At 43.4% G+C, this 22,800-nt stretch overlaps 2 protein-coding genes and 1 pseudogene across 3 annotated transcripts; 2 read left to right on the top strand and 1 right to left on the bottom strand.

The window, feature by feature from the left end:
* The first annotated feature begins 282 nt into the window (after window positions 1-282).
* LOC136531139 (uncharacterized) lies at window positions 283-1,622 on the top strand. Of its 2 annotated transcripts, none has more exons than XM_066523849.1 (4): window positions 283-384; window positions 461-850; window positions 938-1,108; window positions 1,330-1,622. In XM_066523849.1, the coding sequence occupies exons 1-4, from the start codon at window positions 319-321 to the stop codon at window positions 1,432-1,434; spliced, it is 732 nt and encodes a 243-aa protein (XP_066379946.1). In that variant the 5' UTR covers window positions 283-318; the 3' UTR covers window positions 1,435-1,622. The 2 variants fall into 2 exon arrangements, with proteins under 2 accessions (XP_066379946.1, XP_066379945.1); XM_066523848.1 differs by having other exon boundaries at window positions 938-1,135; window positions 1,330-1,621.
* An 845-nt stretch (window positions 1,623-2,467) lies between these two features.
* On the top strand, window positions 2,468-3,144 carry LOC136531145 (CASP-like protein 1U3). Its single transcript, XM_066523853.1, has 2 exons — window positions 2,468-2,646; window positions 2,751-3,144. The coding sequence occupies exons 1-2, from the start codon at window positions 2,468-2,470 to the stop codon at window positions 3,142-3,144; spliced, it is 573 nt and encodes a 190-aa protein (XP_066379950.1).
* A 2,812-nt stretch (window positions 3,145-5,956) lies between these two features.
* On the bottom strand, window positions 5,957-12,123 carry LOC136531144 (uncharacterized; annotated as a pseudogene).
* Window positions 12,124-22,800: the final 10,677 nt, after the last annotated feature.

The following is a 22,800-nucleotide window of genomic DNA, read 5'->3' as shown; positions in this document are numbered from 1 at the left end:
TCAGAAAAACTCCTTCGTGCGCTCAAGATGCCATATGATAAGATACATTGTTGTCCAAAAGGGTGTGTCCTATTTTGGAAAGAACACGAGCATGTAAAGTACTGTCCGAAGTGTGGATCCTCCAGATACCTAGAGGTAGTATCTGGTGATGGCCAAAAGGTGCAGCTTACGATCCCCGCGAGAGTCTTACGTCACCTTCCTTTCATAGCGAGGATCCAACGACTTTTCATGACCGAGGAAACTGCGAAACAGATGACATGGCACAAGAATGGCAAGCCGGCCTACATAGAGAAGCACGAGTCTCAGCGGGCACTGCGTATGCTCAGGCCAGCTGCCACTCACCATCAAGGCAGCAGGAGTCTCCCCGGATTCAAATCGGCATATGTAAGTGATTTTTCTTCTATTTAGTTTCACGCTTAACGTATGCCTGATTGCTCACCACCTGCCGCCTTTCTCGCAGGAGGCTGCGCACCCGGACGAGGATGTCTCGATGTTCACGGCGTGGGCTATGTCCCACCAGACCAGGGTGGCCGGCGACGTCACCTGGGACCCGGCTGCCCCTCGCGAGGCATACTCCGACCCTAACGTGTACACTAAAGTCCAGGAGTACACGTCGGCGGTACAGCAGCGGCACGGGCCAGAGTACGACGTCCGCACCGAGCCCATTGATGCCGAGGCCATCATGAGGCTCGGTGGCGGCAGGAAGCACGGCCGGACGTGGATTGCGAACGCCGCCATCGACCCCACCACTGTTCCCACTCTGAGCCAGCTCCGAGCACAGAGCACGAGTTCCAGCCAGCCCATACGCTCACGGCCTACTCCGACACTGCAGCGGGTCGATGCGCTCGAGGTAATTATTGTTTTACTCGTCGTAAATTAATATTCTCACACTTGAGTTAGTTTTGCATTACTGAAATATTGGAGTGCAATATTGCAGGCCCAGAACAACGAGAAGACGGCGCAGATCACGGCCCTCACTGCTCGGCTGGAGGCTGAGCAGGCCGCTCGGCAGGCCCAGGAGGTCAGGATTGCAGAAATGATGCAAATCATGCAAGCTCTTGGGCAGAAGACGGGTGTGCCTGTGCAGATGTCAGCTCCTCCGCCTCAGGTGCCGCACGCGTTTGCAGCTACTCCTGTAAGCGTTAAAGTTCACTTCTCGCTTGTGTGACATAGAAACCCAGAGAACACTAGCTACTGATTTGCTTGTATGACATAGAAACCCAGACAACACTAGCTATAAAAATTTTGATAGGTTTCTGTCTAAATACTAAAACTGTAGTCCTAGAATAATTACTGCAATCTCACATAAGCATATAATTGTTTGTGCAGCCTCAGTCGGCGGGTTCCAATAACCCCCCTCGTGCGTCACCTGATTCTGGAGGCTTCGTTACACCACCCTCGACGCAGAGGCCAGACGGTTGGGAAGGTTGGTGACGCAGAGGCCAGACGGTTGGAGAGGTTGGCCAGCCTCAGTCGGATTTGAACTTGTGGACTTGACACTTGAGTTAGATTGTGGACTTATGGAATTGTTGAATTTGGACTTGTGATGATACATGTGATATCTGTGAGATATATGTGATATTTGTGAGATATATGTGATGATTGTGATATTTGTGGGATATTTCTGCTGTTGAATATATATATATATATATTTTGTCTGCATGGAAAGCAAGAAACAGGTGGAATGTTGAAAATTTTCACTGGTCTTTGCCGAGGGCCTTGACCATAGCCCTCGGCAAAGAAAATCCCAGGAAAAATTAAAAACAGGTCTTTGCCGAGGGCCTTAGCCATAGCCCTCGGCAAAGAAATTCCCAGGAAAAATTAAAAAGTAGGTCTTTGCCGAGGGTTTTGAACACAGCCCTCGGTAAAGAAATTCCGAGACAAAAATAAAAACGTAGGTCTTTGCCGAGGGCCTTAGATATAGCTCTCGGCAAAGAAATTCCGAGAAAAAAAAGAAAATAGGTCTTTGCCGAGGGCCTGTATGTCAGCCCTCGGCAAAGAAGCCGTGGAAAATAACCGGGTACCTAACGGCTACTTTACTTTGCCGAGGGTCGCCGTTAGCCCTCGGCAAATACTTTGCCGAGTGCCCGATAAAAGGCCCTCGGCAAAGAGTCCTTCGCCGACGTTTTTTTTCCCGAGGGTTCTTCACCGAGGGCTGCCCTCGGCAAATCCTTCGCCGACGGCTGAAGAGCCTTTGCCGAGGGCTTCAGGCCCTCGGCAAAGACCCTGCGTCCAGTAGTGATCCACCTCATTCGACCGCATAAGACTATCTAGTACTTTTTTATACATATATTCTTTCTACAAATGTGTATGTGTAGCAGTAGTAGTTCCTAACTGCATGCTGCTGTCAGAATCATTAGCAAAGGTATAATTTGAAATAAATGCTATCCCCAATAATTGGAAGAACTATAGGCGCTGCTTTATTATTAGCATAGGAGATGCGATTGCTCGTTGAGTTCTCTGAACCATGGCTGGTGGTGGCAAGTCCGACGGGTCGTCGGATGCGGCCAGCCTCGCCCTCCGCATCGCCACCGTGGCGCTGTCGGTGGCGTCGGCGGCCATGATGGCGTCCGCCTCCCAGCGCTCTTGCACCGGCTGCTCTCCGGCTACCAGCAAGGTCTCCTACAGCGACTACAGCTCCCTTAGGTACGCGCACCGGCCGTATATCCATCCATTCTTCTTCCTCGCATGAGGACCTGACAGGCTGACACCATTGCTGAGCTGATCATGGTACGTGGACGGCGGTGCAGTTATTGTCTAGTCGCCAACGTGATATCGGCGGCGCTGCAGGCAGTGGCGGCGTGGCTGACGGCGCGCGGCAAGGTGGACGAAAGCAAGGCGGCCAAGTCGCTGTCCGAGCTTGTCGACACCGCCGCGCAGGTGCTGCTCTACTCGTCGTCGGCGCTGTCGTTCTCGGTGGACGACTTCGGCACCTGCGGCCGCAGGGTCGCCGGCGTCTGTAAGGGCTCCGGCGAGTTCTGCCAGAGGGTCCACGCGTCGGGGGCCGTCTCGATGGCGGCGGCCGTCGCACTGGCTGCGTCCAATTACCTAAAGGACGTGCCGGCCTCGACATGGATCAAGTTCAAGAGTGATGGACCCAAGGCAAAGCCGGTTTGTGGCCGCGGCTGCCATTGCCACCATTAGCTCATCTCTGGGACTCCCGTAGTCCCTTAGCCAGCCGTCAATCATATTGCAAAAAAAAATTTTTTGGAGAGTTGAATCACGTGAATTTCTTGCTAGAAGAAACAGTTTCTGTGATTAAGTTCGAATTGAAATATTCAGAGTTCATACTTTGCATTGATTTTTGTATTAATTCTGTCTGGACTGGAATTTCAGTTAGTACTTGGTACACACGACACGGTATTGTTTTCTGATTTTGTCGTAAATGTTTAACATCAATTTATACTAATTTTATTCGTGACATCATCCTGACATCAAGGCTTTTATCATGATCTGCATTGAAAAGAGGGGAGCAGAATGTTTTCTACTGCAGAGTTTCAATTTTGGAAGTCAGCCTGCATAAGGTGAGGTTGGAGGAACATCATCACGACACAAGGTGCGCCGGATAGCACACCAGAACAGGATATTGCTGGATCAATCTCATCCTAACAGTCATAGGGACATGACACAACTGAGGTCACTGGTTGCCCTTGGGTGTGATATCCGTGGTTTGGTATTGCATCTGAGCATAAAACTCTTATGTGTGCTAGCTTTAGAGAGGTGCACATCACATGAGTATGGCAGGCGCAGGTTTGAGCATCTTGGGAAACTAGTTCATCTGAGGTACCTAGGGTTACGAGGTACAGATGTCGAAGAGCTCCCCGAGGCGATAGGAGCTCTAAAGCTTCTACAGACACTGGACTTGGAATGTATCAGAGGATATGGTATGCAAGTCCAACTGCCATCGAGCGTTAGCCTACTGATGCGGTTGGTCTGCCTACGATGTGACACGTGGACGAGGGTGCCGAATGGGTTCCTCCAGAAGGTGACGTCACTGGAGGAGCTACAGGTGTCTCATACAAGCATGCTTCCCCACCGACACATTTGGAAGTCTAGCTAGAAAAATTGTCTTTGACTTCAATGACATGCACACATGCTTTCACCTGGGAGAAATGGAGATGAATCTAATTCGCACGTAGTGCCTGTAAGTCCTTGTCCTCCCGATATGATATGAATGTAATCTTTGAATTTTGTTGTAACTAACCCACGTCGTGATTTGTAGAATGCAAGTGCACATTGTCAAACAAATGCCAAGTGTGAAAGCCGGATATCTAGACCCTCAAGCTATAGCCCAAACAAATTTTAATTACCCTAAACGGTGGACACTGGATGCCAAAGAGCTAGCTGCTGCAAAGACTCTTCAGGAGAAAGAGCACATCCGTACGACGAAACTAAGGGAAGAGTCCCTTAAGGTTGCAGCATACATTGCCCGGCCTTTCAAAACTCTCCAACAACACTCTACTATATGGCTACTATACAACTTCGAGTAAGTTCAACTCTATACTTAAAGCTTTGTTCGATATATTTTATTCGATGCAAAAGAGCTTATCTAGTTCTATGATTAAATCCATGCAGCAACCACTGGATTTGTAAAGCCGTCGATGTCAGGAGGAGCATGGCATGGGTCTTTGATTCAATAGATAGGGACCCGGTGATATACAAAGACTTCATATCGATTCTCAAGACGTATACATATCGACAATCCTCATTAGCTTATATGTTTGTATACATACTTGTAACGTTCACTTTTGGATACTAACAAGTTGTATTTGCTAAAATAATTCGAACAGGGCATTTAGGTTCTATGTCACTAATCATCACGGAAGGCATGATCCAGAAAGGAAGGAAAAGCTGGCTATAAAAACACTATGTGCGGTAAGTGTAACTTACTTCTTCAGTACTCCGTTACATGGCTGTCAAAAGCATTACTTAACATTTTCATATGCAAAACACACAGTGCCCCAAGCAGAAGCCTGGGAGTGTACATTGTGGATACTATATATGTTCTATGATGAGTAACACCGGTGCCTACAGGAGACACCCCTTAAGGGTAAGTTTGAACCTCTTCACCTGTAGTTTAAAAACTTCGTACATGGTATGAAATACTAAACCGAAACTTGTTCTCTTGAAGTGGAGAGAAGAGAAAGGAATGAAAAGAGACCAATACAAGGATGACGAACTCTTAGAGCTTGTCGGTGACCTTTGCAACTTCATATTGGACCAGATTGCACACGTCAAAGGCGCCTACCATGACCGAGAGTCTGAGTTAGGTACAAATTCTTAGTACCAACACCTTCGTGAGACTAAAAGGCTAGCTCAAGGACGTTGATAACAATGTGTATGGAATTTATATATTTAATGATGGATTGTATATATTCTTGTGAATTGGACTTGTAATTATAGTTTATATAATACTCTTGTGCTTGTAGTCGCAGTCGCGGGGTGTTCGGCAACGCGAACGCGGTTCGGAATGTTGGTCGCGGGGCGTTCGGCAACACAAACGCGGTTTGGAACGTTGGTCGCGGGACGTTCGGCAACGCGATTTTGAATTGTAAATTTGAATTTTTTTTTTGCGGGAAAACGTACTGTAGGGGCGGTTCTAAATTGAACTGCCCCGACAAGCAGGTATTTGTAGGGGTGGCTGCTACAAATAGATTTATAGGGGCGGCTGACAACACCAACCGCCCCTATAAATCGATTTATATGGGCGGCCTGGGAATCGCTCCTACAAATACATGATTTGTAGAGACGGTTCGGTAGGGGCGGCTGGCCAAATCACTCCTATAAAGGCTTACCAGCCGCCCCTACAAATGCTTTTTGTAGTAGTGCATCTCAGTCATGGTGAAAGATCCACGCACACACACATACAAATGAAGTGCTTCGTTACATCCCGCCGATACACAAGTTCGATACAATAAATTACCTACTACCGGAACCTGGAGCATCATGTCCAAACCTAACTACCAAACAAAACGCCGAGATCCAAACTGTCAGACTCAGAACGTGTTGCTTCCTTGTCATTTTCATCATCAGTGTCCCATAAATTGCATGAAGCATCAGGCGAGCCTATTTCATATAGGTCAATGGCAGGGTGTCTCAGATCTTCCACTCCTTGGTTCTTGCATGCATAACATTGGCCTGGCGAAAAAAGCCAAGCAAAATGTATTAGAAAACTGCAAGTACATTCACACATATTTCATATATGATATTGTACAGTTGCTATACCATTTTCGTTTGGATCCAATGGATAGCATAAATAATATTTTTTCCTAAAAACCTCCTTCACTTCAGCAAAATACAGCTTCACCTTCCAATCAGCTTCTGGCATCTTCATCCTCACAGTGAAGTTATAATGATGGTACACCTTGTCATAGCTCTCCACATTAAAACACTGGTGCTGAAGTTCATCAAGGCGGTAGTCCTCCAGCTTGTACAACAAATCAACATAGGGATATATTGTGAAAGTTTTAAAGTTTGGAAGTTTAATTTGTAAAAAACTATGCCTACAGCAAGATGTCGATTCATGTCAATGAACTTCTTGAAACACAGCATCACCCTCGTTCATCCAGGCCGTTCCATTCGGAATAATTTCTTCCGCTGAAGCTTCATGCCTGAATCCACAACTAGTTTGTGGCCAACGTCTTCCTCTATGGCGGGAATCAAAGTATCATAAAACCAATTCCAAACATCGATAGTTCTTTTGCATACATAAAAAGTAATAAAGCTACACTAGAGGTATGACTCGAATGAAAGTTTGTAAGCACGACATGCACCAATTGTTTAGAAACTTCACTCTTTCTAATCTGGATGACTAGGGGGTTAAAATACAAAAGTTAGGGTAAATGACACCATACATGAATATTATCAATATTCTCTCAAAATATTACAAAACTATCAATGTGTAGCAGTAGCCGGACAACTTATTACTACCACAGCATTTGATTGTATGATATAGGGACAGTCATAGGCCTCAAGCCTATGATGTCCCAGCATCCTACGAGGGTGGCGACATTACATAGGGCAGCTACCACCACTCTCAGACTCCACTACTATGAGGCTAATGACGGTGTCACAACCTTGCCTTCCAAGTCATTAGAAAGTTTATTAAGCAAAAGTAAAAAGGCGCCCTTCAGTTTTCTACCTCTCAGTCTCCTCTCTCGCTCCCACTTTTCACTAGTTGTGCCAGCACCCTTCATGGTCACTAGCCTTATCCTCTCTACCAGCAAACCAAGACCAAAATAACTGGCGCTGCTTTAGCTATGCCAGACCAAATTCAAATCATGGGGACTGTTGCTCAACCTTTATTTCAAGAAAAGGTAGCAAGACACTGAAATTATTTGAGAACATTGTGTGTCTTACTCTAAAAATATATTAAAAAAACTATTAAGTAATCACAACAATGCAGCATATGAAAATTACTAAAGCCTAAAATTTCCATTTTACATATGACAGGAAGCCTTAATTCCTGATGAACATGTAGAAAACAACAATATGTAACAATAAAAGCAATAATGCCTAGGGGAATTTCTTTTTGTTGAACAACGGCACGACACAAGAAAGCATTCTGTCATTTCATTAAGAAGAAAGAAAAATACAGTAAGCCAGCAGGCGTACTCCCAAACAAATCAATACCAAACATCAGCAAGACAGTGATGGAAATAAAATAGAGGGCAAAGCAGACCAAAACATTAGAACCTCTACCTTGATTCAGTTGGTACCATACTATGCTGAGGGTGAGCTGCTGCAACAGAAGCCTGTTCAGTAATAACACTGGGTAGCTGTGGTTCTGTACCCAATTCAGCAGCACGGGCATTAAGAGTGGGATCCTCAACGGCCAAAAAGCTATCAGAAGCTATGTCGAGGTTGATACAAGGACGTGCATCTAAATATTCCTTAACCATACGTTGCACATCCTTTGGGCTGAAGAAAAGCATGGTAATATTGTTAAAAGCAACCAACATATCAAATTCCAAACTGCAGCTGTAGACAAAACGTCATGGAATGCAAACTAAACATTTGCTGACTGGTGCTATTGAGCAAATGAATTCATTTCTACATAACAAATGAATGCATGAATACAACAAATGAACACAAAGGTTTTCACTGGCATGGTCACTTATACTGCTTATTCACCCTCATAAGTACTCCACTATGCACTTGACCATGCATGTGATAGAGGTGTTAGGATAATTAAATAATTATTTTTTGCACATTACAGGTTTATATCTGAATTAGCATCTTCAAAATACCATCATGTCTATAGCTTAGAATGATGACAGAGTAATTAATAGTATTTACATCGTGTGGTGCTACAGCTACTCACATGCTACTGTGTGTTGCTTACTTGCTTATATTGGTTTGGTCCATCCGTGTATGTAATGAAATTTTAGCGCCTCAACAAGGCTTCTTGCTATTTTCAGTGTATTTCAGGCTTACATATATATAACAACAAAAATGCCAGTTTCAATAGAAAATAGTGATGATGTACATACTCCACATCTGAATAGAGCTTGGAGCGTTGCTACTTGACATTTGGTACAGTGGAAAGAAGGGGCCCAGACAGCACCATAGATCGTGATATACCTTTGGTCGGTTAAAAAAGAACTCAGTCTGTCTAGTAGTAGGCACCCTGCACAGGCGAGAAGACGCTTAGATAGAGTTACCAATTTATGTGTTCCTTGTTCATTCCTTCTTTTTCGCAATGCTTTAAAGCAAGACAATTTCATACCAAAATAGTGTAATTTGTTGTGTCACATAAAGTATTTCTTGCTCTCTTTTTACGTTACTAAACACATATATCGACAGTTAACTTTTGTTTTTGAGGATTCTTGCCATTATGAGATAGAAAACATTAAATTTCAGCGTAGATAAAATAAAAAAGAGCAAAATATACGTACTATGCACAGTCATCATCAGTTAACTCTTCATCTGTTTCTGTTTGAGGGGTCAGAAGTGGGGGGGGGGGGGGGTCACTTAATGACAGTGCCTCTATAACTTCCATATCAAACTCACTGCTGTTCACCTCACAGGTATGTTCCTCTTGCCTGATAAAAGAACATTACAAAGGAACAATAATCATTAGAAAGAATATCCAGAAGAAGGTATTATGAACTTGCTACACAAGTCTGTAAACAGCAATAACCATGATACTTACAGTGCTGGTATTACGGGTCGAGCCTGTCTAGGCTGATCTGAATAGAGAACACTCTGCCCAACATGGGTTCCAGTTCCAGCCCCTTGAGGATGACTACAAATTTTGAATCAGCACATGTAAGTATATTGACTAGTATAGCAATCTACAATCTTGTTCCATTACCAAGAAAGGAAACGAAGTATATTTATTGGAACCTTTTATACATGTTAAAGGATAGTAAATTTGAAGGGGCGGCAAAAAGTTTTCAGGCCAAACATTCCAAAATCGCAAGGGTAACACATAAATCAGAGAAGCCCTGGTTTTGGGCTGGTGCTATGGCATTACAGAAGCTCACTTGTAGGTCATTGCTACCGGCTGCTTAGGCTCCGGATGGGTTTTTTTGGTCGTGTTTTTTTTTTCAGTGAGTGGTGCTGTTAGCTAGTCTTGTACTAGGTGGCCTAAGGGAGTTTGCTTTGCCTCTCCTTTGGTTTTTCTTTTTTCTCTGCTTAATGAAATGACACGCAGTTCTCTTGTGCAGTTCGAGAAAAAAAATAGAGAAGCCCTTATGACTTCAGATTACACAATACTTCTGCACAGCTAGGGTCGAAAAACGCTCACTGGACAGCAGTCCTATACTCCTATGCAATTTCCTAGCCCTTGAAGCTAGAACACATCAAGAGTACATGGATCCCTCGAAGAGCCTCGGCTACATTTACGCCCCTACAAAGAACTTTTTGTTTTCTGTAGCTGTCATTTAATTCTGAAATGCTAGAAGGGTATGGTTGTGTAACTGATACGTACAGGACAAGATTGTTCATTTCTTGATCATTCATTGTTCTCTGGATAGATACACATGGTGTTTGTTCTAGCATGCTAGTTGGATTGGTTCACAGAGCAAGTGATGACCTCTTTACCATAATGTGATTTAATGGTTTGCTGCTGACAAATAAAGCAGTAAAAACTCTAACTAGGAAGATTGAAATGGTTCTGTTAAACAAAAACACATTTTTATACAGGCAAACAATATCCACCATATCGCACCAATAAAAAGGGGAATCTTTTGGGGAGCAACAACCAAATGGAAGTCCAAAATTTTGGTATGATATGCAATTTTTGGTTGTACAAACCACTGGTAGCACAATACATGTTTGCTTTTTGGGGTCCGGGGCAGTTTGCTAATTTAATTGGATAGTTTGAAATGATTCTCATAAAAGAAAGCAATTATAAATGGCGCAACCATACAACAACTTCATGCAAACATTGCTTGTCACCGAAAAAGCCAGTGTTTATGGGAGCAAACAAATAGCAGAGTATTTCCAACATCATAACCTGGGAAGGGGAACTAAGCAGACGATCAGCTTTACAGTTCAGAGCTTAGAGCGATAAATTTTTAGCAAATAAAGTAACGAATATATGGATCTGTGTGTGCCGTCTCTGCTCACTTTAAAATTTACACCATGTGGCACCGACTTAAAGTGCTACTGCAAAAAATTTTGCACTTTTCCTTAGTAGATTTAGATGGCGAATGGTTTGGGTCCCATCAGATTGCATATGGCTAAGGGCAACTGAATTTAAAAAGTTGAACATAAGAAAAGAACTCACTCGGAGCGAGGTGCATAATCAACATTAGTCATTTCAGGTGTCTCTGGGGTGGAAAGTGAAGGGACACTCAAAGACAGCGCTTCAAATGTTGGCAAATCCATAACCGGCCTATGAAGCTCGCTGCTTCTGACCACGTTAGCCTCAGCCCTGATAAAAGCATAGTACAGGAAAGACCATCAATGCAACGAACAGCGAGAAGAAATAAGTATGAATTTGCTATGGAAACAAACACAAGCTAGGTATCAAACATATAATAATAATAATAATAATAATAATAATAATAATAATAATAAAGTAATAATAAAAACAGCAACCGCTGCACTTACCTTGCTAGTCTTCTTGGTCGAGACTGCCTTGGGCGCTCTGAATAGAGAACACTTTGTTTTTTTTGATGAAAATAGAGAACACTTTGTCGAACACGTATTACACAGTCAGCTCCAGGATGACTATGAATGTTGGAATCAACAAACTTGGTTTGGTTTGTAACAGCAATCTAGTACGTTGTTCGATGTTCATGGAATGCAAGAAAGTATTGTTCATTACATTCCACCCAATAAAAAAATGGACCATTAATTTGGCAAGAAAGGTTTTCCAGCCAAGCACCAAAAAGATGCCAACAATTCTCAGCAGCTTTAGTTGTACAAAGCCACTGATGCACACTATGTGCGCAATGGTAGTTTCTAAGCAGATCATCGAGGGCAGCTGTTTCTTTCAGTCACGGGGCTATTTTTCTGACCGAATTAGAGAGCTTTCAGGAAAAAATCGATCTTTTCACCAGGAATACTATCCACAATCCATCCCGTTCATCAACAAAAAAAATCGATATTTTCACTAGGAAGCAAGAAAAAAAAAGGCATGATATTTTCCGGCAACATAAGGTGGGGACTAGAATTAAGCACACAAGCTATTTTGCAATACAGATCGATTCAGGGAATGTCTTTTTGGACTAAAAAAGAATGATTTCGTTGAGTATCTGTATCTAGTGTCTCAGGTCACTTTGGAATTTGTACAATGTGGAGCCAATTCCAGGTCATATTGCAAGCAATTCCATCCACAGTACATTGATGGACAAAGACGGAGAATAGTATTAATTCATCGGACTGCGTATGGCTGGGAACTGAATTGGGAAAGGAAAAGCAGACGAAGAGGACAGGACTCACTCGGCGGGTACCGCAGCTGAGGAAGAAGCCTGAGAGCGGAGACTTTGTCGCCCGGTGACTAGGGATGCCTGACAAATCCAATGACGAAGGAGGTAGGTATACTCCAAATTGAATTCGTATATACTTCCGTACTTACAAATACAGTACATCTATATATATATATATATATATATATATATACTATATACTACTATACAAGGATGAAGGAGGTGGTATACTCCAGGGCATTTGTACGGGTGGTTTGCGCGCCAGCCGCCCCTACCAAACCGTGGCTATAAATCCCCAATTTGTTAGGTGCGGATTTGTAGGGGCGGCTAGATATAGAGCCTGTCCCTTATAAATTCATTTCTAAAATTTTTCAAATTTGAGCCCAAAAAATAGGAATTTTTTTAATCCCAGGAGGCCCCACCAGTCCGCCCCCACAAATAAGTCCATTTGTAGGAGTGGCTCCTTTGGGAACCATTTGTAGGGGCAGCTCAATATAGAGCCGCCCCTAAAAAAAGAAGACGTTGCTACAAATCTTTTCTGTAGCAGTGCTAGTGTCATAGTCTCCCCCATCCTGACGTGCACAGAGCTCTCCATTGTTCGGGCTACACTTGGCACTCCTTATGCGGCTTCATGTCGTGGGGGCTTGTGCGCCCGCGGTCACTGCAAGTGCCGTCACTGCTACCACTTGAGCTATGCAGAATGGATCGCTCCTTGCTCTACGTCGACTCCCATCGAGGGTGTTGCATGCTCGCAGCATGCTAACAATGAGAGAGAGAGAGTTTGACCTGCTTATCGATCGCGAACCACGGAAGGTTCCTGAGATCTTGGAGCTTCTTGTTCATGGCTTCATCCAGTGTCTGTTGATACTTCTTAATGATTAGTGGAGGAATTCCACGAGCGTGAAGAACTATCGCATAGCACTTCGCTTGGTGAGTACCGAGTGTCGAATTTATATTTTTTCCCAGAGGAAGGCTGTAGGCTAGAATTTATATTTAGGTTAGGTTTGCTGAAGGAAAGCCTAAGTGTATCCTAGATAGGTAAACGATAATGATGGTTGAGTGTGAACTACCTACTAAACTACTAACCAAGCTACACTAGAGATAGCTAGGTGGGAGAGAGAGCGACTTATCTTTCAGTAACAAAAGGGTAAAGAAATGATTAGGAAAAATGCGCTAGTACTTCGGGGCATAGCCCGCCTACCAGCTATGAGAGTTAAATAGACAAGGTCTGCCACGAGCCCTACGATTTAACAACTAGACCTAATATGGTGGAAAATTAGAGGATGAGAAAGGCTGTCACCACTTGCCACCTACCATAATATATCCGGAGACCTAGCCGTATCCATAGGTAATCTATAGCCTAAGCACCTCGCATAATGTATAGGCTTACTACTTCGATCCGAGCTCCGATGAAATGAGATCAATGTACCCTAACCAGACGGTGGAACTAGTAATAACGAAAGACTACTACTAATAAGATAACCTATGCTACTAATGCCAAGTAATAAGCACCTAAGCTCACTAATGATGAACAATAATGAACAAGTACTTAAGCAAAGCAAAGCAATAATACTAGAATAAAGTACTGAATAAAGTAAATGCTAAATGAAAGAATTACAAAAGAGCTATACTAGACCCAAAAGTCTCTTCTGGACTCTGAGAGAAGCTCCGCTCTTGCTCTACTTTCACTACTAGACTACTACTCTAAAGCTAAGCTAAGCTACAAAGCTTGGAGAAGCGTGGAGAGCTTGGAATTGAATGGGGCACTTCTCCACCGAGCTCCACACCCCATATTTATAGTGTAGAGTGGGGGGTACTTGTAGGCAGCCAGGAGGTCGGTGGCCACCCAGTGCGCTGGGCGTCGGCTAGGGGGCGCCGGCCGGCCCTTGGATCCACCACCTCTTGATACTCCGGTGCTGGTTGGCTCCCAAACGCGGTTGTAGGACTGGCACATGTCGAAATTTGGCAGGTAAGGCTAGTTTGTAGGTCGGTTGGAGCCTCCCAAGTGTATGATGGTGGACCGGCGGATCCGTGTCAACTCCATCTTGTCCATCAGTGCAAACCGACTTAGAGCAACGCTTGGCATTGCTTCTAGAGCAGCTCCCATGGATCGGTGACACAGGCTAGGCCACATGGCACATCGGGCTGACGGTCTTGTGGGACCGACCGGTGTGGCATGTGGGCCACTAGCACCATTGCCACATCTACTTGGTCCCTATGTTCATATTTGTCACCATTTTGCATATTTTTGCTATATTTTCCTCCATACAAATAATTCTACAAGCACAAGTGGAACTAGGTGAATTATAAATAAAATGCAACATTTTAGATGTTGTTTTACTTCACTTTATCATGCTTTTGGGTGGAATGTTGTTGGTAAAAACAGGTGTTAGTGACCATCAACAAGCTCCATTGAGATTGCTTATAGATCCATGCTGCAGTTTGAGATGAGTAGATCTCCGCACCTACGCACTCACCCTCCTCCTCCACATATTGAATCACATGGAAGTGCGAGGAGGACTATCGAATCGAATGCCATGCTGAGCCTCACAAAACTTATGGATGCTAGGCGGCAGTACCATTAAACTTCTAGGGTTGCCGGCTTATAGACGACATAGCGGTATCCTAGCAGTAGCCCCAAGGCACCATCATATGATGAGGCCATTGCAACAATCTGAGACAGCTACATTGTCAATGAGGAACGATAAGAAGGACAAGTCGAGGCGTTCACCAGTGATGCTGGTGAAGTTTCGATTGCCGTTCTCGGTGTCGTAGAAGAAGCCTGGCCATAGTATGGGGTAGCACCTTACGGTTATCAGAGATAAGGCTGTTCTAGGAGCGATAGACATATTTGCAGCAGAACACGAAGCGGCCTGGGGAGGTGGCAGAGGGTCTCGAGAATGACATCCTCTGTGAGGCTGGTTAGTGCGTTCCTCTTGCTAGGGGCCTCCTCCATTTCATAGAGCCTACGATCAGTCAGTGTGCAGTAGGATGGCCTCCTTACTCATGATACCACTAAGATCTTGTTTGGATCAATCCACATGTGTTGGGGTGGACTGAAGTGGATCTTGAGCTAAATTTTACAACAATCCACCTCAGCACATGTGGATTGAGATGAATCTGACAACATCCAAACAAGGCTTAGAGAGGAAAATAATCCGACAAAGATCCATCATTGAAGTGCGAAAGCATACCTTACCTTTAGATCTAGGGGCAGCGTGATGCGAGGCGTGCACACAAATAGTGAGAGAGGAACAATGGATCGGTCATGCGGGAGGTGGCAGGCGGCCGGATGGCCTTATTAGGGCTTCAGTCCAAACGAAGGGTCTGGATTCAATACGCACTAATGGATGACACAGATTTCAAGCATCAATCATCACCATATGAATGTCTTGGTGGTTGTAACACCACTGTAATGCACTGACTGTTGACTTCAGATCACCAACCCATTCATCCAAACAATGTTTGCTTCACCGCCGGTTTATACAGTAATCCGACGGTGATAACCTGATTATCGTTGGATCTTGTTGTAGTGCACACGTCCATCATGGCACTGGTGGTAAAAAAACTATTATGTCAGCCAGTTCCATCGGGCGTTGGACATAGGACGAGCCGCCGGCGGTGAAAACCCTTCCACCACTGGCTCAACGGATGACATGGCGGCGAAGGGCGAGATTCTATTTTGACCGCTGGATCATATGCCGAGCCGGCGGTGAAAGTGACCATCACCACCGGTTATTCGTCCTAGAGGGACCACATAGGTCATAAGCCGACGGTGATACATATCACCGCTGGTTATCTCAAAACCATGTATCACCGCTGGTTATCTCAAAACCATTGATGAAGGTCCCGACGGTGAATAGACTTTCTGTAATAGTGTTGTATGACAAGCTTTTGCAAAGTATCACTGAGCAACTATTCATCATCTCCAAATAAATTATCATCATTTATTAGAGCAGAGTTTCTTTTAAGATAAATTTCAAGGCACTCCTCTCTACGTTCTATGATCATGGATATTGACATGTAAAACAAACATGAATGTAAAGAGAGGGTTTAAGATTTTTCATACCTGAGTGGGTAGAGATATCTCCCCAAGCTTGCCTTTTGCATAGGTTGGAATGTCTTCTGGAGGCTCTTTGATTCTTTCTTTATTGACTAACTACTACTACTAGAATGCATAAATGACTAAATAACTAAATCTATTACTACTAGATAACTTACTAATATTTCATTTATTATATATGTTTTTTTAGTTCATGGTTTATTTTATTTAAAGCAAATCCTATCCTACCTTGCATAGCTACTACATACTTTATTTATTAACATAGAGTAGCTAAATGCAAAGCAACTCTATTGGAAATTGAAATATGAGATGCAACTACTTAAAATGCGGTAAATGTGCAAAGGATAGAGAATTTACCTTTTTGACAGGTCTCAAGGTTATTCTTCATTGAGTGGGGGTGTTTCCTCTTATTCCACCTCGGAGGCCTTGTCAGGATCAGGGGATGACGAATTTGAGGACGGATCTTTCTTTTTACGTCATCTTTTTCTGTTCTTCTTGGCCGGCGTCGTCGGTTCTTCAATTGGCTTTGGTTTTTTCATCTTGATTCTCTTCAGATGCTTCCTTATTTTCCTTTTTCTCATCAAAGAGGGGATATCCAGAGACAAAACCAAATATTTCCTTTCTTCAAGCAAAGTGGAATTGGATTTGCCCTGGAAGCCACGTATATGCAAGCATTTGCAATATTTAGGAAAGGACGACCAAGGATTAAAGGTGTATCCTTGTCGTTGTGCATGTCTAAGATCATAAAATCTGTTGGAACATAAGCACTCCGAACCTTAACTAATAAGTCAGTGGCTACTCCCTTAAGATAATGGGTAGATTGATCGGCTAGCTGTACGTAAACTAAGGTTGGAGCTAAGGTAGTGTAAAACAATCTATCATAAGTTTTCTTAGACATAATGTTAATACTAGAGCCTAGATCATAAATGGCATTATGAAAAGTGTGAGGTCCTATGGAGCATGTAATGACGGGGTTACTAGGATCACCTTTCTTAATAGGAAATCCCCAACCATTTCCCAAAAAGTCATACCTTGCCGCGACAAGGTTGGCTGTCTCTATGGTTCCTTCAGGTTTACCAGGAATTCTACCTTTCTCATAGGATGGTATGGCAGTAGCTATTTAAGCTAATTGAGTTTCTATCATCTTATTGAAACTAAGTTGATTCTTTAAGGCAGAAGAAAACTCATCCAATTTAGCATTTATATTTTCTAACATCTTATCAAGAGCATGCAACTTTTTATTTATGCTATCAATCATTCTACCATTGCTATAAACAAGATCTTTAAGGAAAGAATACTATTATTACCTTGTTTATTCACATGTTAAGAAGAGTAATAATTGTTACCTCTTTGATTTTTGGAGCGCTGATTCCTGGCCTTGATGTTGTTGTGGACGAAACCCGTTGTCGGTGTTGATGAAATTGAGATCCTCCTAGGTCTCAGGGACAGAAATTTTCTGAATGTCCAACATCTCCACAAACTTCACAAATCATGTGGGAATCCATGGCTTTGAATGTCTCTTGGATACTCATCCTCTCATAATATTCTACTTGCTTCGCTGAGTAGATCCATCTTAGCTACAAGCATGTCAACTTCTATAATTGAATACATACCTCGTTTACGGGGTTGGAGTCGATCGTCACTCCATCCTTGGTTGGAAACCATCTTCTCGATCAGTGTCATTGCATCTGCAACACTTAGCGAAAAGAATGCTACACTAGTAGCAGCATCTAAATGGCTCCTATCTAACGACACTAATCCATGGTAGAAGTTCTGGATCAAAAGCCAGTCTTCCATGTCATGGTATGGGCATGCAGAGACATACTCTTGCATTCGTTCCCCTAGCCTCGGGAATCGACTCATCTGCTAGTTGTTTAAAACTAGAGGTTTTATTGTGAAGAGCATTAGTCTTCCCCATAGGGTAAAAACTTAAATAGGAAAGCATTGGAACACTTGTCCCAGGTATCTACAACGTTACAGTTAGATTAAAACCATTACTTAGCCTTTCCTAACAAAGAGATGGGGAAAAGACAAAGACGTATAGCCTCTTGGTTCACTCCCTTTATGGTCAATATGCTACAAATCTCCAAAAAGTGTTGGAGGTGAGCATTTGCATCCTCGTGGGCTTTCCCACAAAATGGATTAGCTTGAACCATCGTAATTAACGCTGGCTTAAGATCAAAGTTAGCGTCCCCATTGATAACATTGGGTTCAGTGGCTACATTAGCAGCCGAGGGTGCAGCCAAATCATGAATGGACTTGTCGCCCATGATCATGTAGGGTACGAGGAAAAACGGATAAACTACATAGGATAACTAAAAGTCTAGTTAGCAAAGCTGGCAAAAATATAAATCTGAGGCTAGTTGCCGTCCTCGGCAATGGCGTCAGAAATGCTTATTGATACTTCTTAACAAATAGTAGAGGAATTCCGCAAGCGCACAGAATTATCGCGTAGCACTTTACTTGTAGACGAATTCCACAAGTGCACAGAATTATCGCGTAGCACTTTACTCAGTGAGTACCGAGTGTCAAATTTATATTGCTTCGGGGCATAGCCCACCTACCAACTAGAAGAGTTAAATAGGCAAGGTCTGCCATGAGCCCTATGATTTAATATATAGACCTAACATGGTGGAATACAGAGGATGGACAAGGCTGTCACCACTTTCCTCCTAGCACAATCTATCCAGAGGCCTAGCCGTATCCACAAGAAATCTATAGCCTAAGCACCTCGCTTAATCTATAGGCTTACTACTTCGATCCGAGCTCCGATCCACCTACCACAATCTATCTGGAGGCCTAGCCATATCCTGAAGGTAATCTATAGCCTAAGGACCTTGCTTAATCAATTGGCTTACTACTTCAATCCGAGCTCTGATGAAATGAGATCAAAGTACCCTAACCAGACAGTGGAACCGGTACTAACAAAAGACTGCTAATAATAAGATAACCTATGCTACTAATGCCAAGCAATAAGCACCTAAGCTCACTAATGATGAACAATAATGAACAAGTACTTAAGCAAAGCAAAGCAATAATACTAGAATAAAGTACTGAATCTAAAGTACTGAATAAAGTAAATGCTAAATGAAAGAATTACAAAAGAGCTATACCAGACCCAGAAGACTCTTCTGGACATCGAGAGAAGCTCCGCTCTTGCTCTACTTCCACAACTAGACTACTACTCTAAAGTTAAGATAAGCTAGAAAGCTAGGAGAAGCTTGGAGAGCTTGGAATTGAATGGGGCACTTCTCCACTTAGCTCCACACCCCATATTTATAGTGAAGAGTGAGGGGGTACTTGTAGGCAACCAGGAGGTCGGTGGCCACCCCAGGGCCCCGTGCGGTAGCTAGGGGTCGTCAGCCGGCCCTTGGATCAACCACCTCTTCATTCTTTGGTGCTGGTTGGCTCCCAAACGCGGTTGTAGGATTGGCACATGTCAAAATTCAGCAGGTAAGGCGGTTTGTAGGTCGGTTGGAGCCTCCCAAGTGTATGATGATGGGCCGGTGGATCCGTGTCAACTCCTATTGACACAGAATTTTTGGCCCGTGCCGAAGACACACGCAGCAAGCCGGAAGGGTCCACTCGATGGGGCAGATCCACCTAGCTTCGGCGTAGGGGTGGTCGATCCTGCGCGATCCTCCCGAGACGTGCCAATCAATTTGACCCTGCAATTGACAAGGAGAGAAAGTTCATTAGTAATTAAGGGCGAAACTTGCCGGTGTTGCCAGACAGTCCCGAATGTGCGGCTATGAGAGCCGATATGAAAGGAGATCGACTAAATAGTCAATTCCAGTATATTCATGAGAATAAATCAATTAGAGCTCATGGGGTTGTGTAAGAAGAATCAGTTATCACTCAGGATAAATATCATTAATCGAACAATATATTAATCAATGGCAATAAGATGTCAACAATGATCGATTTGTGCTGAGCCAATTATTATAATTAACCGAACCCCTTTTTATATAATGAAACAATTCAACACCACTTAACCATTTAATAAAGATAAATCTAATGAACATGTTAGATCTCATCTATCATCATGACCAGTGGGGCATGAGGCAGAATCATGCAGGCCATAGAAATAACAATAGACTCGATGACCCTAACTCATTACTAATATCAGTGGGGCATGAGGCAGAATCATGCAGGCCTGTAATACAATAATAAGATCAATGGGGCTAACATATCTTTCAACCTATCTTTACTTCAATGGTCTCGTGATGTGAACTGTTCATTGAAAGCGCTCGATATTGGCTAAAACAACCGATTTAGGCATAACGCACAGTTAAAGTCATGCCTTACCAGGAATAGATCTACTATATATCGATCCCCACTCCATGGTGCTAACAGTGGGGTGTGAGGCAGAATCACACATGACCATGATAACGGGCCGTGGAATAGTTCTCTCTAGCCAATAGATCTACTCAAGACACAACATGCCTTAACCGCACGTTATGCACGATCAAGATTGATGTAAAACAACCGATAAGACATAACTCATCGTTTAAGGTGTAGATTGGATCAGTTTTAGGTTAGCAAATGATGAGTCAAATAAGATATAAGGCTGATCTAAAATCAATCTCAGTCGGGCAGAATGATATTGCTGTAATTAGATAAATAATGAAAGCAATAAGCAATATTGGTAACTTAATGAATCTACCAAAGACTGCCATTCTAAGGTAGAGCCGATAACTTGACCTTGATCTAATTCAAGCAGTGGGGTATGAGGTAGAATCACACAAGCCATACTTGAATTAAACAAGAGTCGATAACTAGCTTATACCAGAGCTGCTAGTGGGGGTCGACCGGATCGATGCAACCATACGAATAGAGGTATAAACCATGACTGGTACTTACAGACAAGCAGTGGAGGTCGACCTGGATCGATGCAGCCAGTACTCGCTGAAGAACTCGTCGAGATCTACTCTACTCCTACTCCTAAGGGGTGGCCGGAGCCAAAAAAAGTAATTGACTTGTATTTGGATTGATTGATTCCTTTTTACAATAGTCGGGGTTTGGTATTTATACCCTGGGCCCTGTGCATGACTCCTGTCTAAGCACGACTTATTACAATTTTTGACCCTAGAGAAAACATTCCTAATTTAAGATAACTTGGACTCTAATCTTTCCCTTTTTATAGAGTCCGGCATACTTCGTCCTGGCGCCGAACGTAGCCTCTGTTGTTATCTAGCTGGCGCTATCTGTGGAAAGCCGATTCCATTTTCTGCATCTGAATTAGCTGGTCCCTGATCTGCACGTAATTGATTCCTTGGTGACATGATCTTGGGAGCTTTCGAGTCCCATGTAACATCTTCTTCCAAATTTTGGTGTAAACAACTCCATCTCATCCATTGGTGCAAACCGACTTCGATCAACGCTTGACATTGCTTCTGGAGCGGCTCCCACGGATCGGTGACATGGCCAGGCCACATGGCACACCAGGTGGACACCCTTGTGGGGCCAGCCAGTGTGGCATGTGGGCCCCTAGCCCCACTGCCACTGTCCACTTGGTCCCTATGTTCATATTTGTCACCATTTTGCATATTTTTGCTATATTTTTCTGCATACAAATAATTCTACAAGCACTAGTGGAACTAGGTGAATTATAAACAAAATGCAACATTTGTGATGATGTTTTGTCTCACTTTATAATGGTTTTGGTTGGAATGTTGATGGAAAAAACAAGTGTTTGTGACCATCAAACAATGTCTAGGATCTCTACAAGGACATATGTGGTGTCCACAACGTTTCCCCGGTGCAAGGGAATGTCGAGAGTGGGGCACCCTGGCATCACCAACGATTTCATGCGCGTGAACGACTTTGGCTCAAGCACGGCCATACTTGCCACATTGTGGTCTAGCCTTGCACATTCATGTTCAAGCTCTTCTAAGCATGGCTCCAGTGCACCTGCTATGGCATCGACGTGACCACGGGCCTAGGCTAGCATGGTTCTTGGGGCACATAAGTTTTTGCCCAAGAATGGTGTTGACAGCGAGTACGCTATGAGCATTAGCACCCCAAATGAACCATATTCGTCCTGGCCGACACCAATTTCCTAGGCATGCTAATGATTCCATTCGTCGCAGATACGAGGGGCATGTCACTTGTGGTGCTGTCCAAGGAGGTTGTCTACATAGTCCATCAAGGTTGTCTACACTATAAATACTAAATTGGTTTGATAAGTAGACTATATTTTCTGCTTTGGTTGATTTAAGTAGGCCTTGCTTGGTAGGGCTCTTTGAGCTACTCTATCTTAGGCTCTTGCAACTCCAGCGAATCCCTACCAAAATGGCTCCGTAGTGAAGCTCATGAGAGGAGTCATTTTTGAACTACAAGCTCAATCCTTCATTTTGTGGCTCCTCCATCTCCTCTAGTGAAATTGTAAATGCATGTTGCCAAATAGTTTCTTAATGTGGGAATTGAATAATAGAATTGGGATCGGTACGGTGCCTCGACTTCCATGAGAAGTGAATCTACTTTTACATATGGTAAAAGTAGGATTCCATTTGTACACATGCATGCTACCTTCTCATGTGAGAAATAGCTCTACAGTTAGGTAGGAGTACGGATGTAAAAATAACGAGTTGCTATAGCACTTCGAGACTATTCCTCCTAGATCGTGCAAGTTGGGATATCAAATCTCCAACCCTCATTCTACTCAAACTCTGCTACAAAAAAAATGAAAATTGTATAATCATGGTAGGAATGGACAAAGCAATTGAAGCACCTCGGCGGAAACCTATGTTCTATTATTATGCCTCTTAGAAGTTAGAACTCTAATAAGCATATTAGACCAATAAGATTTCTAAAAATGGTAGCGTGTCCTAGAGGAATTGTGTAGAAATTTTA

This window comes from Miscanthus floridulus, unplaced genomic scaffold, assembly GCF_019320115.1.
Source record: "Miscanthus floridulus cultivar M001 unplaced genomic scaffold, ASM1932011v1 fs_289_3, whole genome shotgun sequence".
NCBI lineage: Eukaryota > Viridiplantae > Streptophyta > Magnoliopsida > Poales > Poaceae > Miscanthus > Miscanthus floridulus.
The sequence above is the reverse complement of the archived record's forward strand: the minus strand, read 5'-3'. Positions and strand labels throughout refer to the sequence as shown.

Excerpts from the sequence above, each read along its gene's own strand:
- LOC136531139 (XM_066523848.1), top strand. The coding sequence starts at position 319 with ATGCTCAGGCCAGCTGCCACTCACCATCAAGGCAGCAGGAGTCTCCCC. Across the intron at positions 851-937 it reads AGCGGGTCGATGCGCTCGAG|GCCCAGAACAACGAGAAGAC; the intron begins GTAATTATTGTT and ends GCAATATTGCAG. Across the intron at positions 1,136-1,329 it reads ACGCGTTTGCAGCTACTCCT|CCTCAGTCGGCGGGTTCCAA; the intron begins GTAAGCGTTAAA and ends TTGTTTGTGCAG.
- LOC136531145 (XM_066523853.1), top strand. The coding sequence starts at position 2,468 with ATGGCTGGTGGTGGCAAGTCCGACGGGTCGTCGGATGCGGCCAGCCTC. Across the intron at positions 2,647-2,750 it reads AGCGACTACAGCTCCCTTAG|TTATTGTCTAGTCGCCAACG; the intron begins GTACGCGCACCG and ends ACGGCGGTGCAG.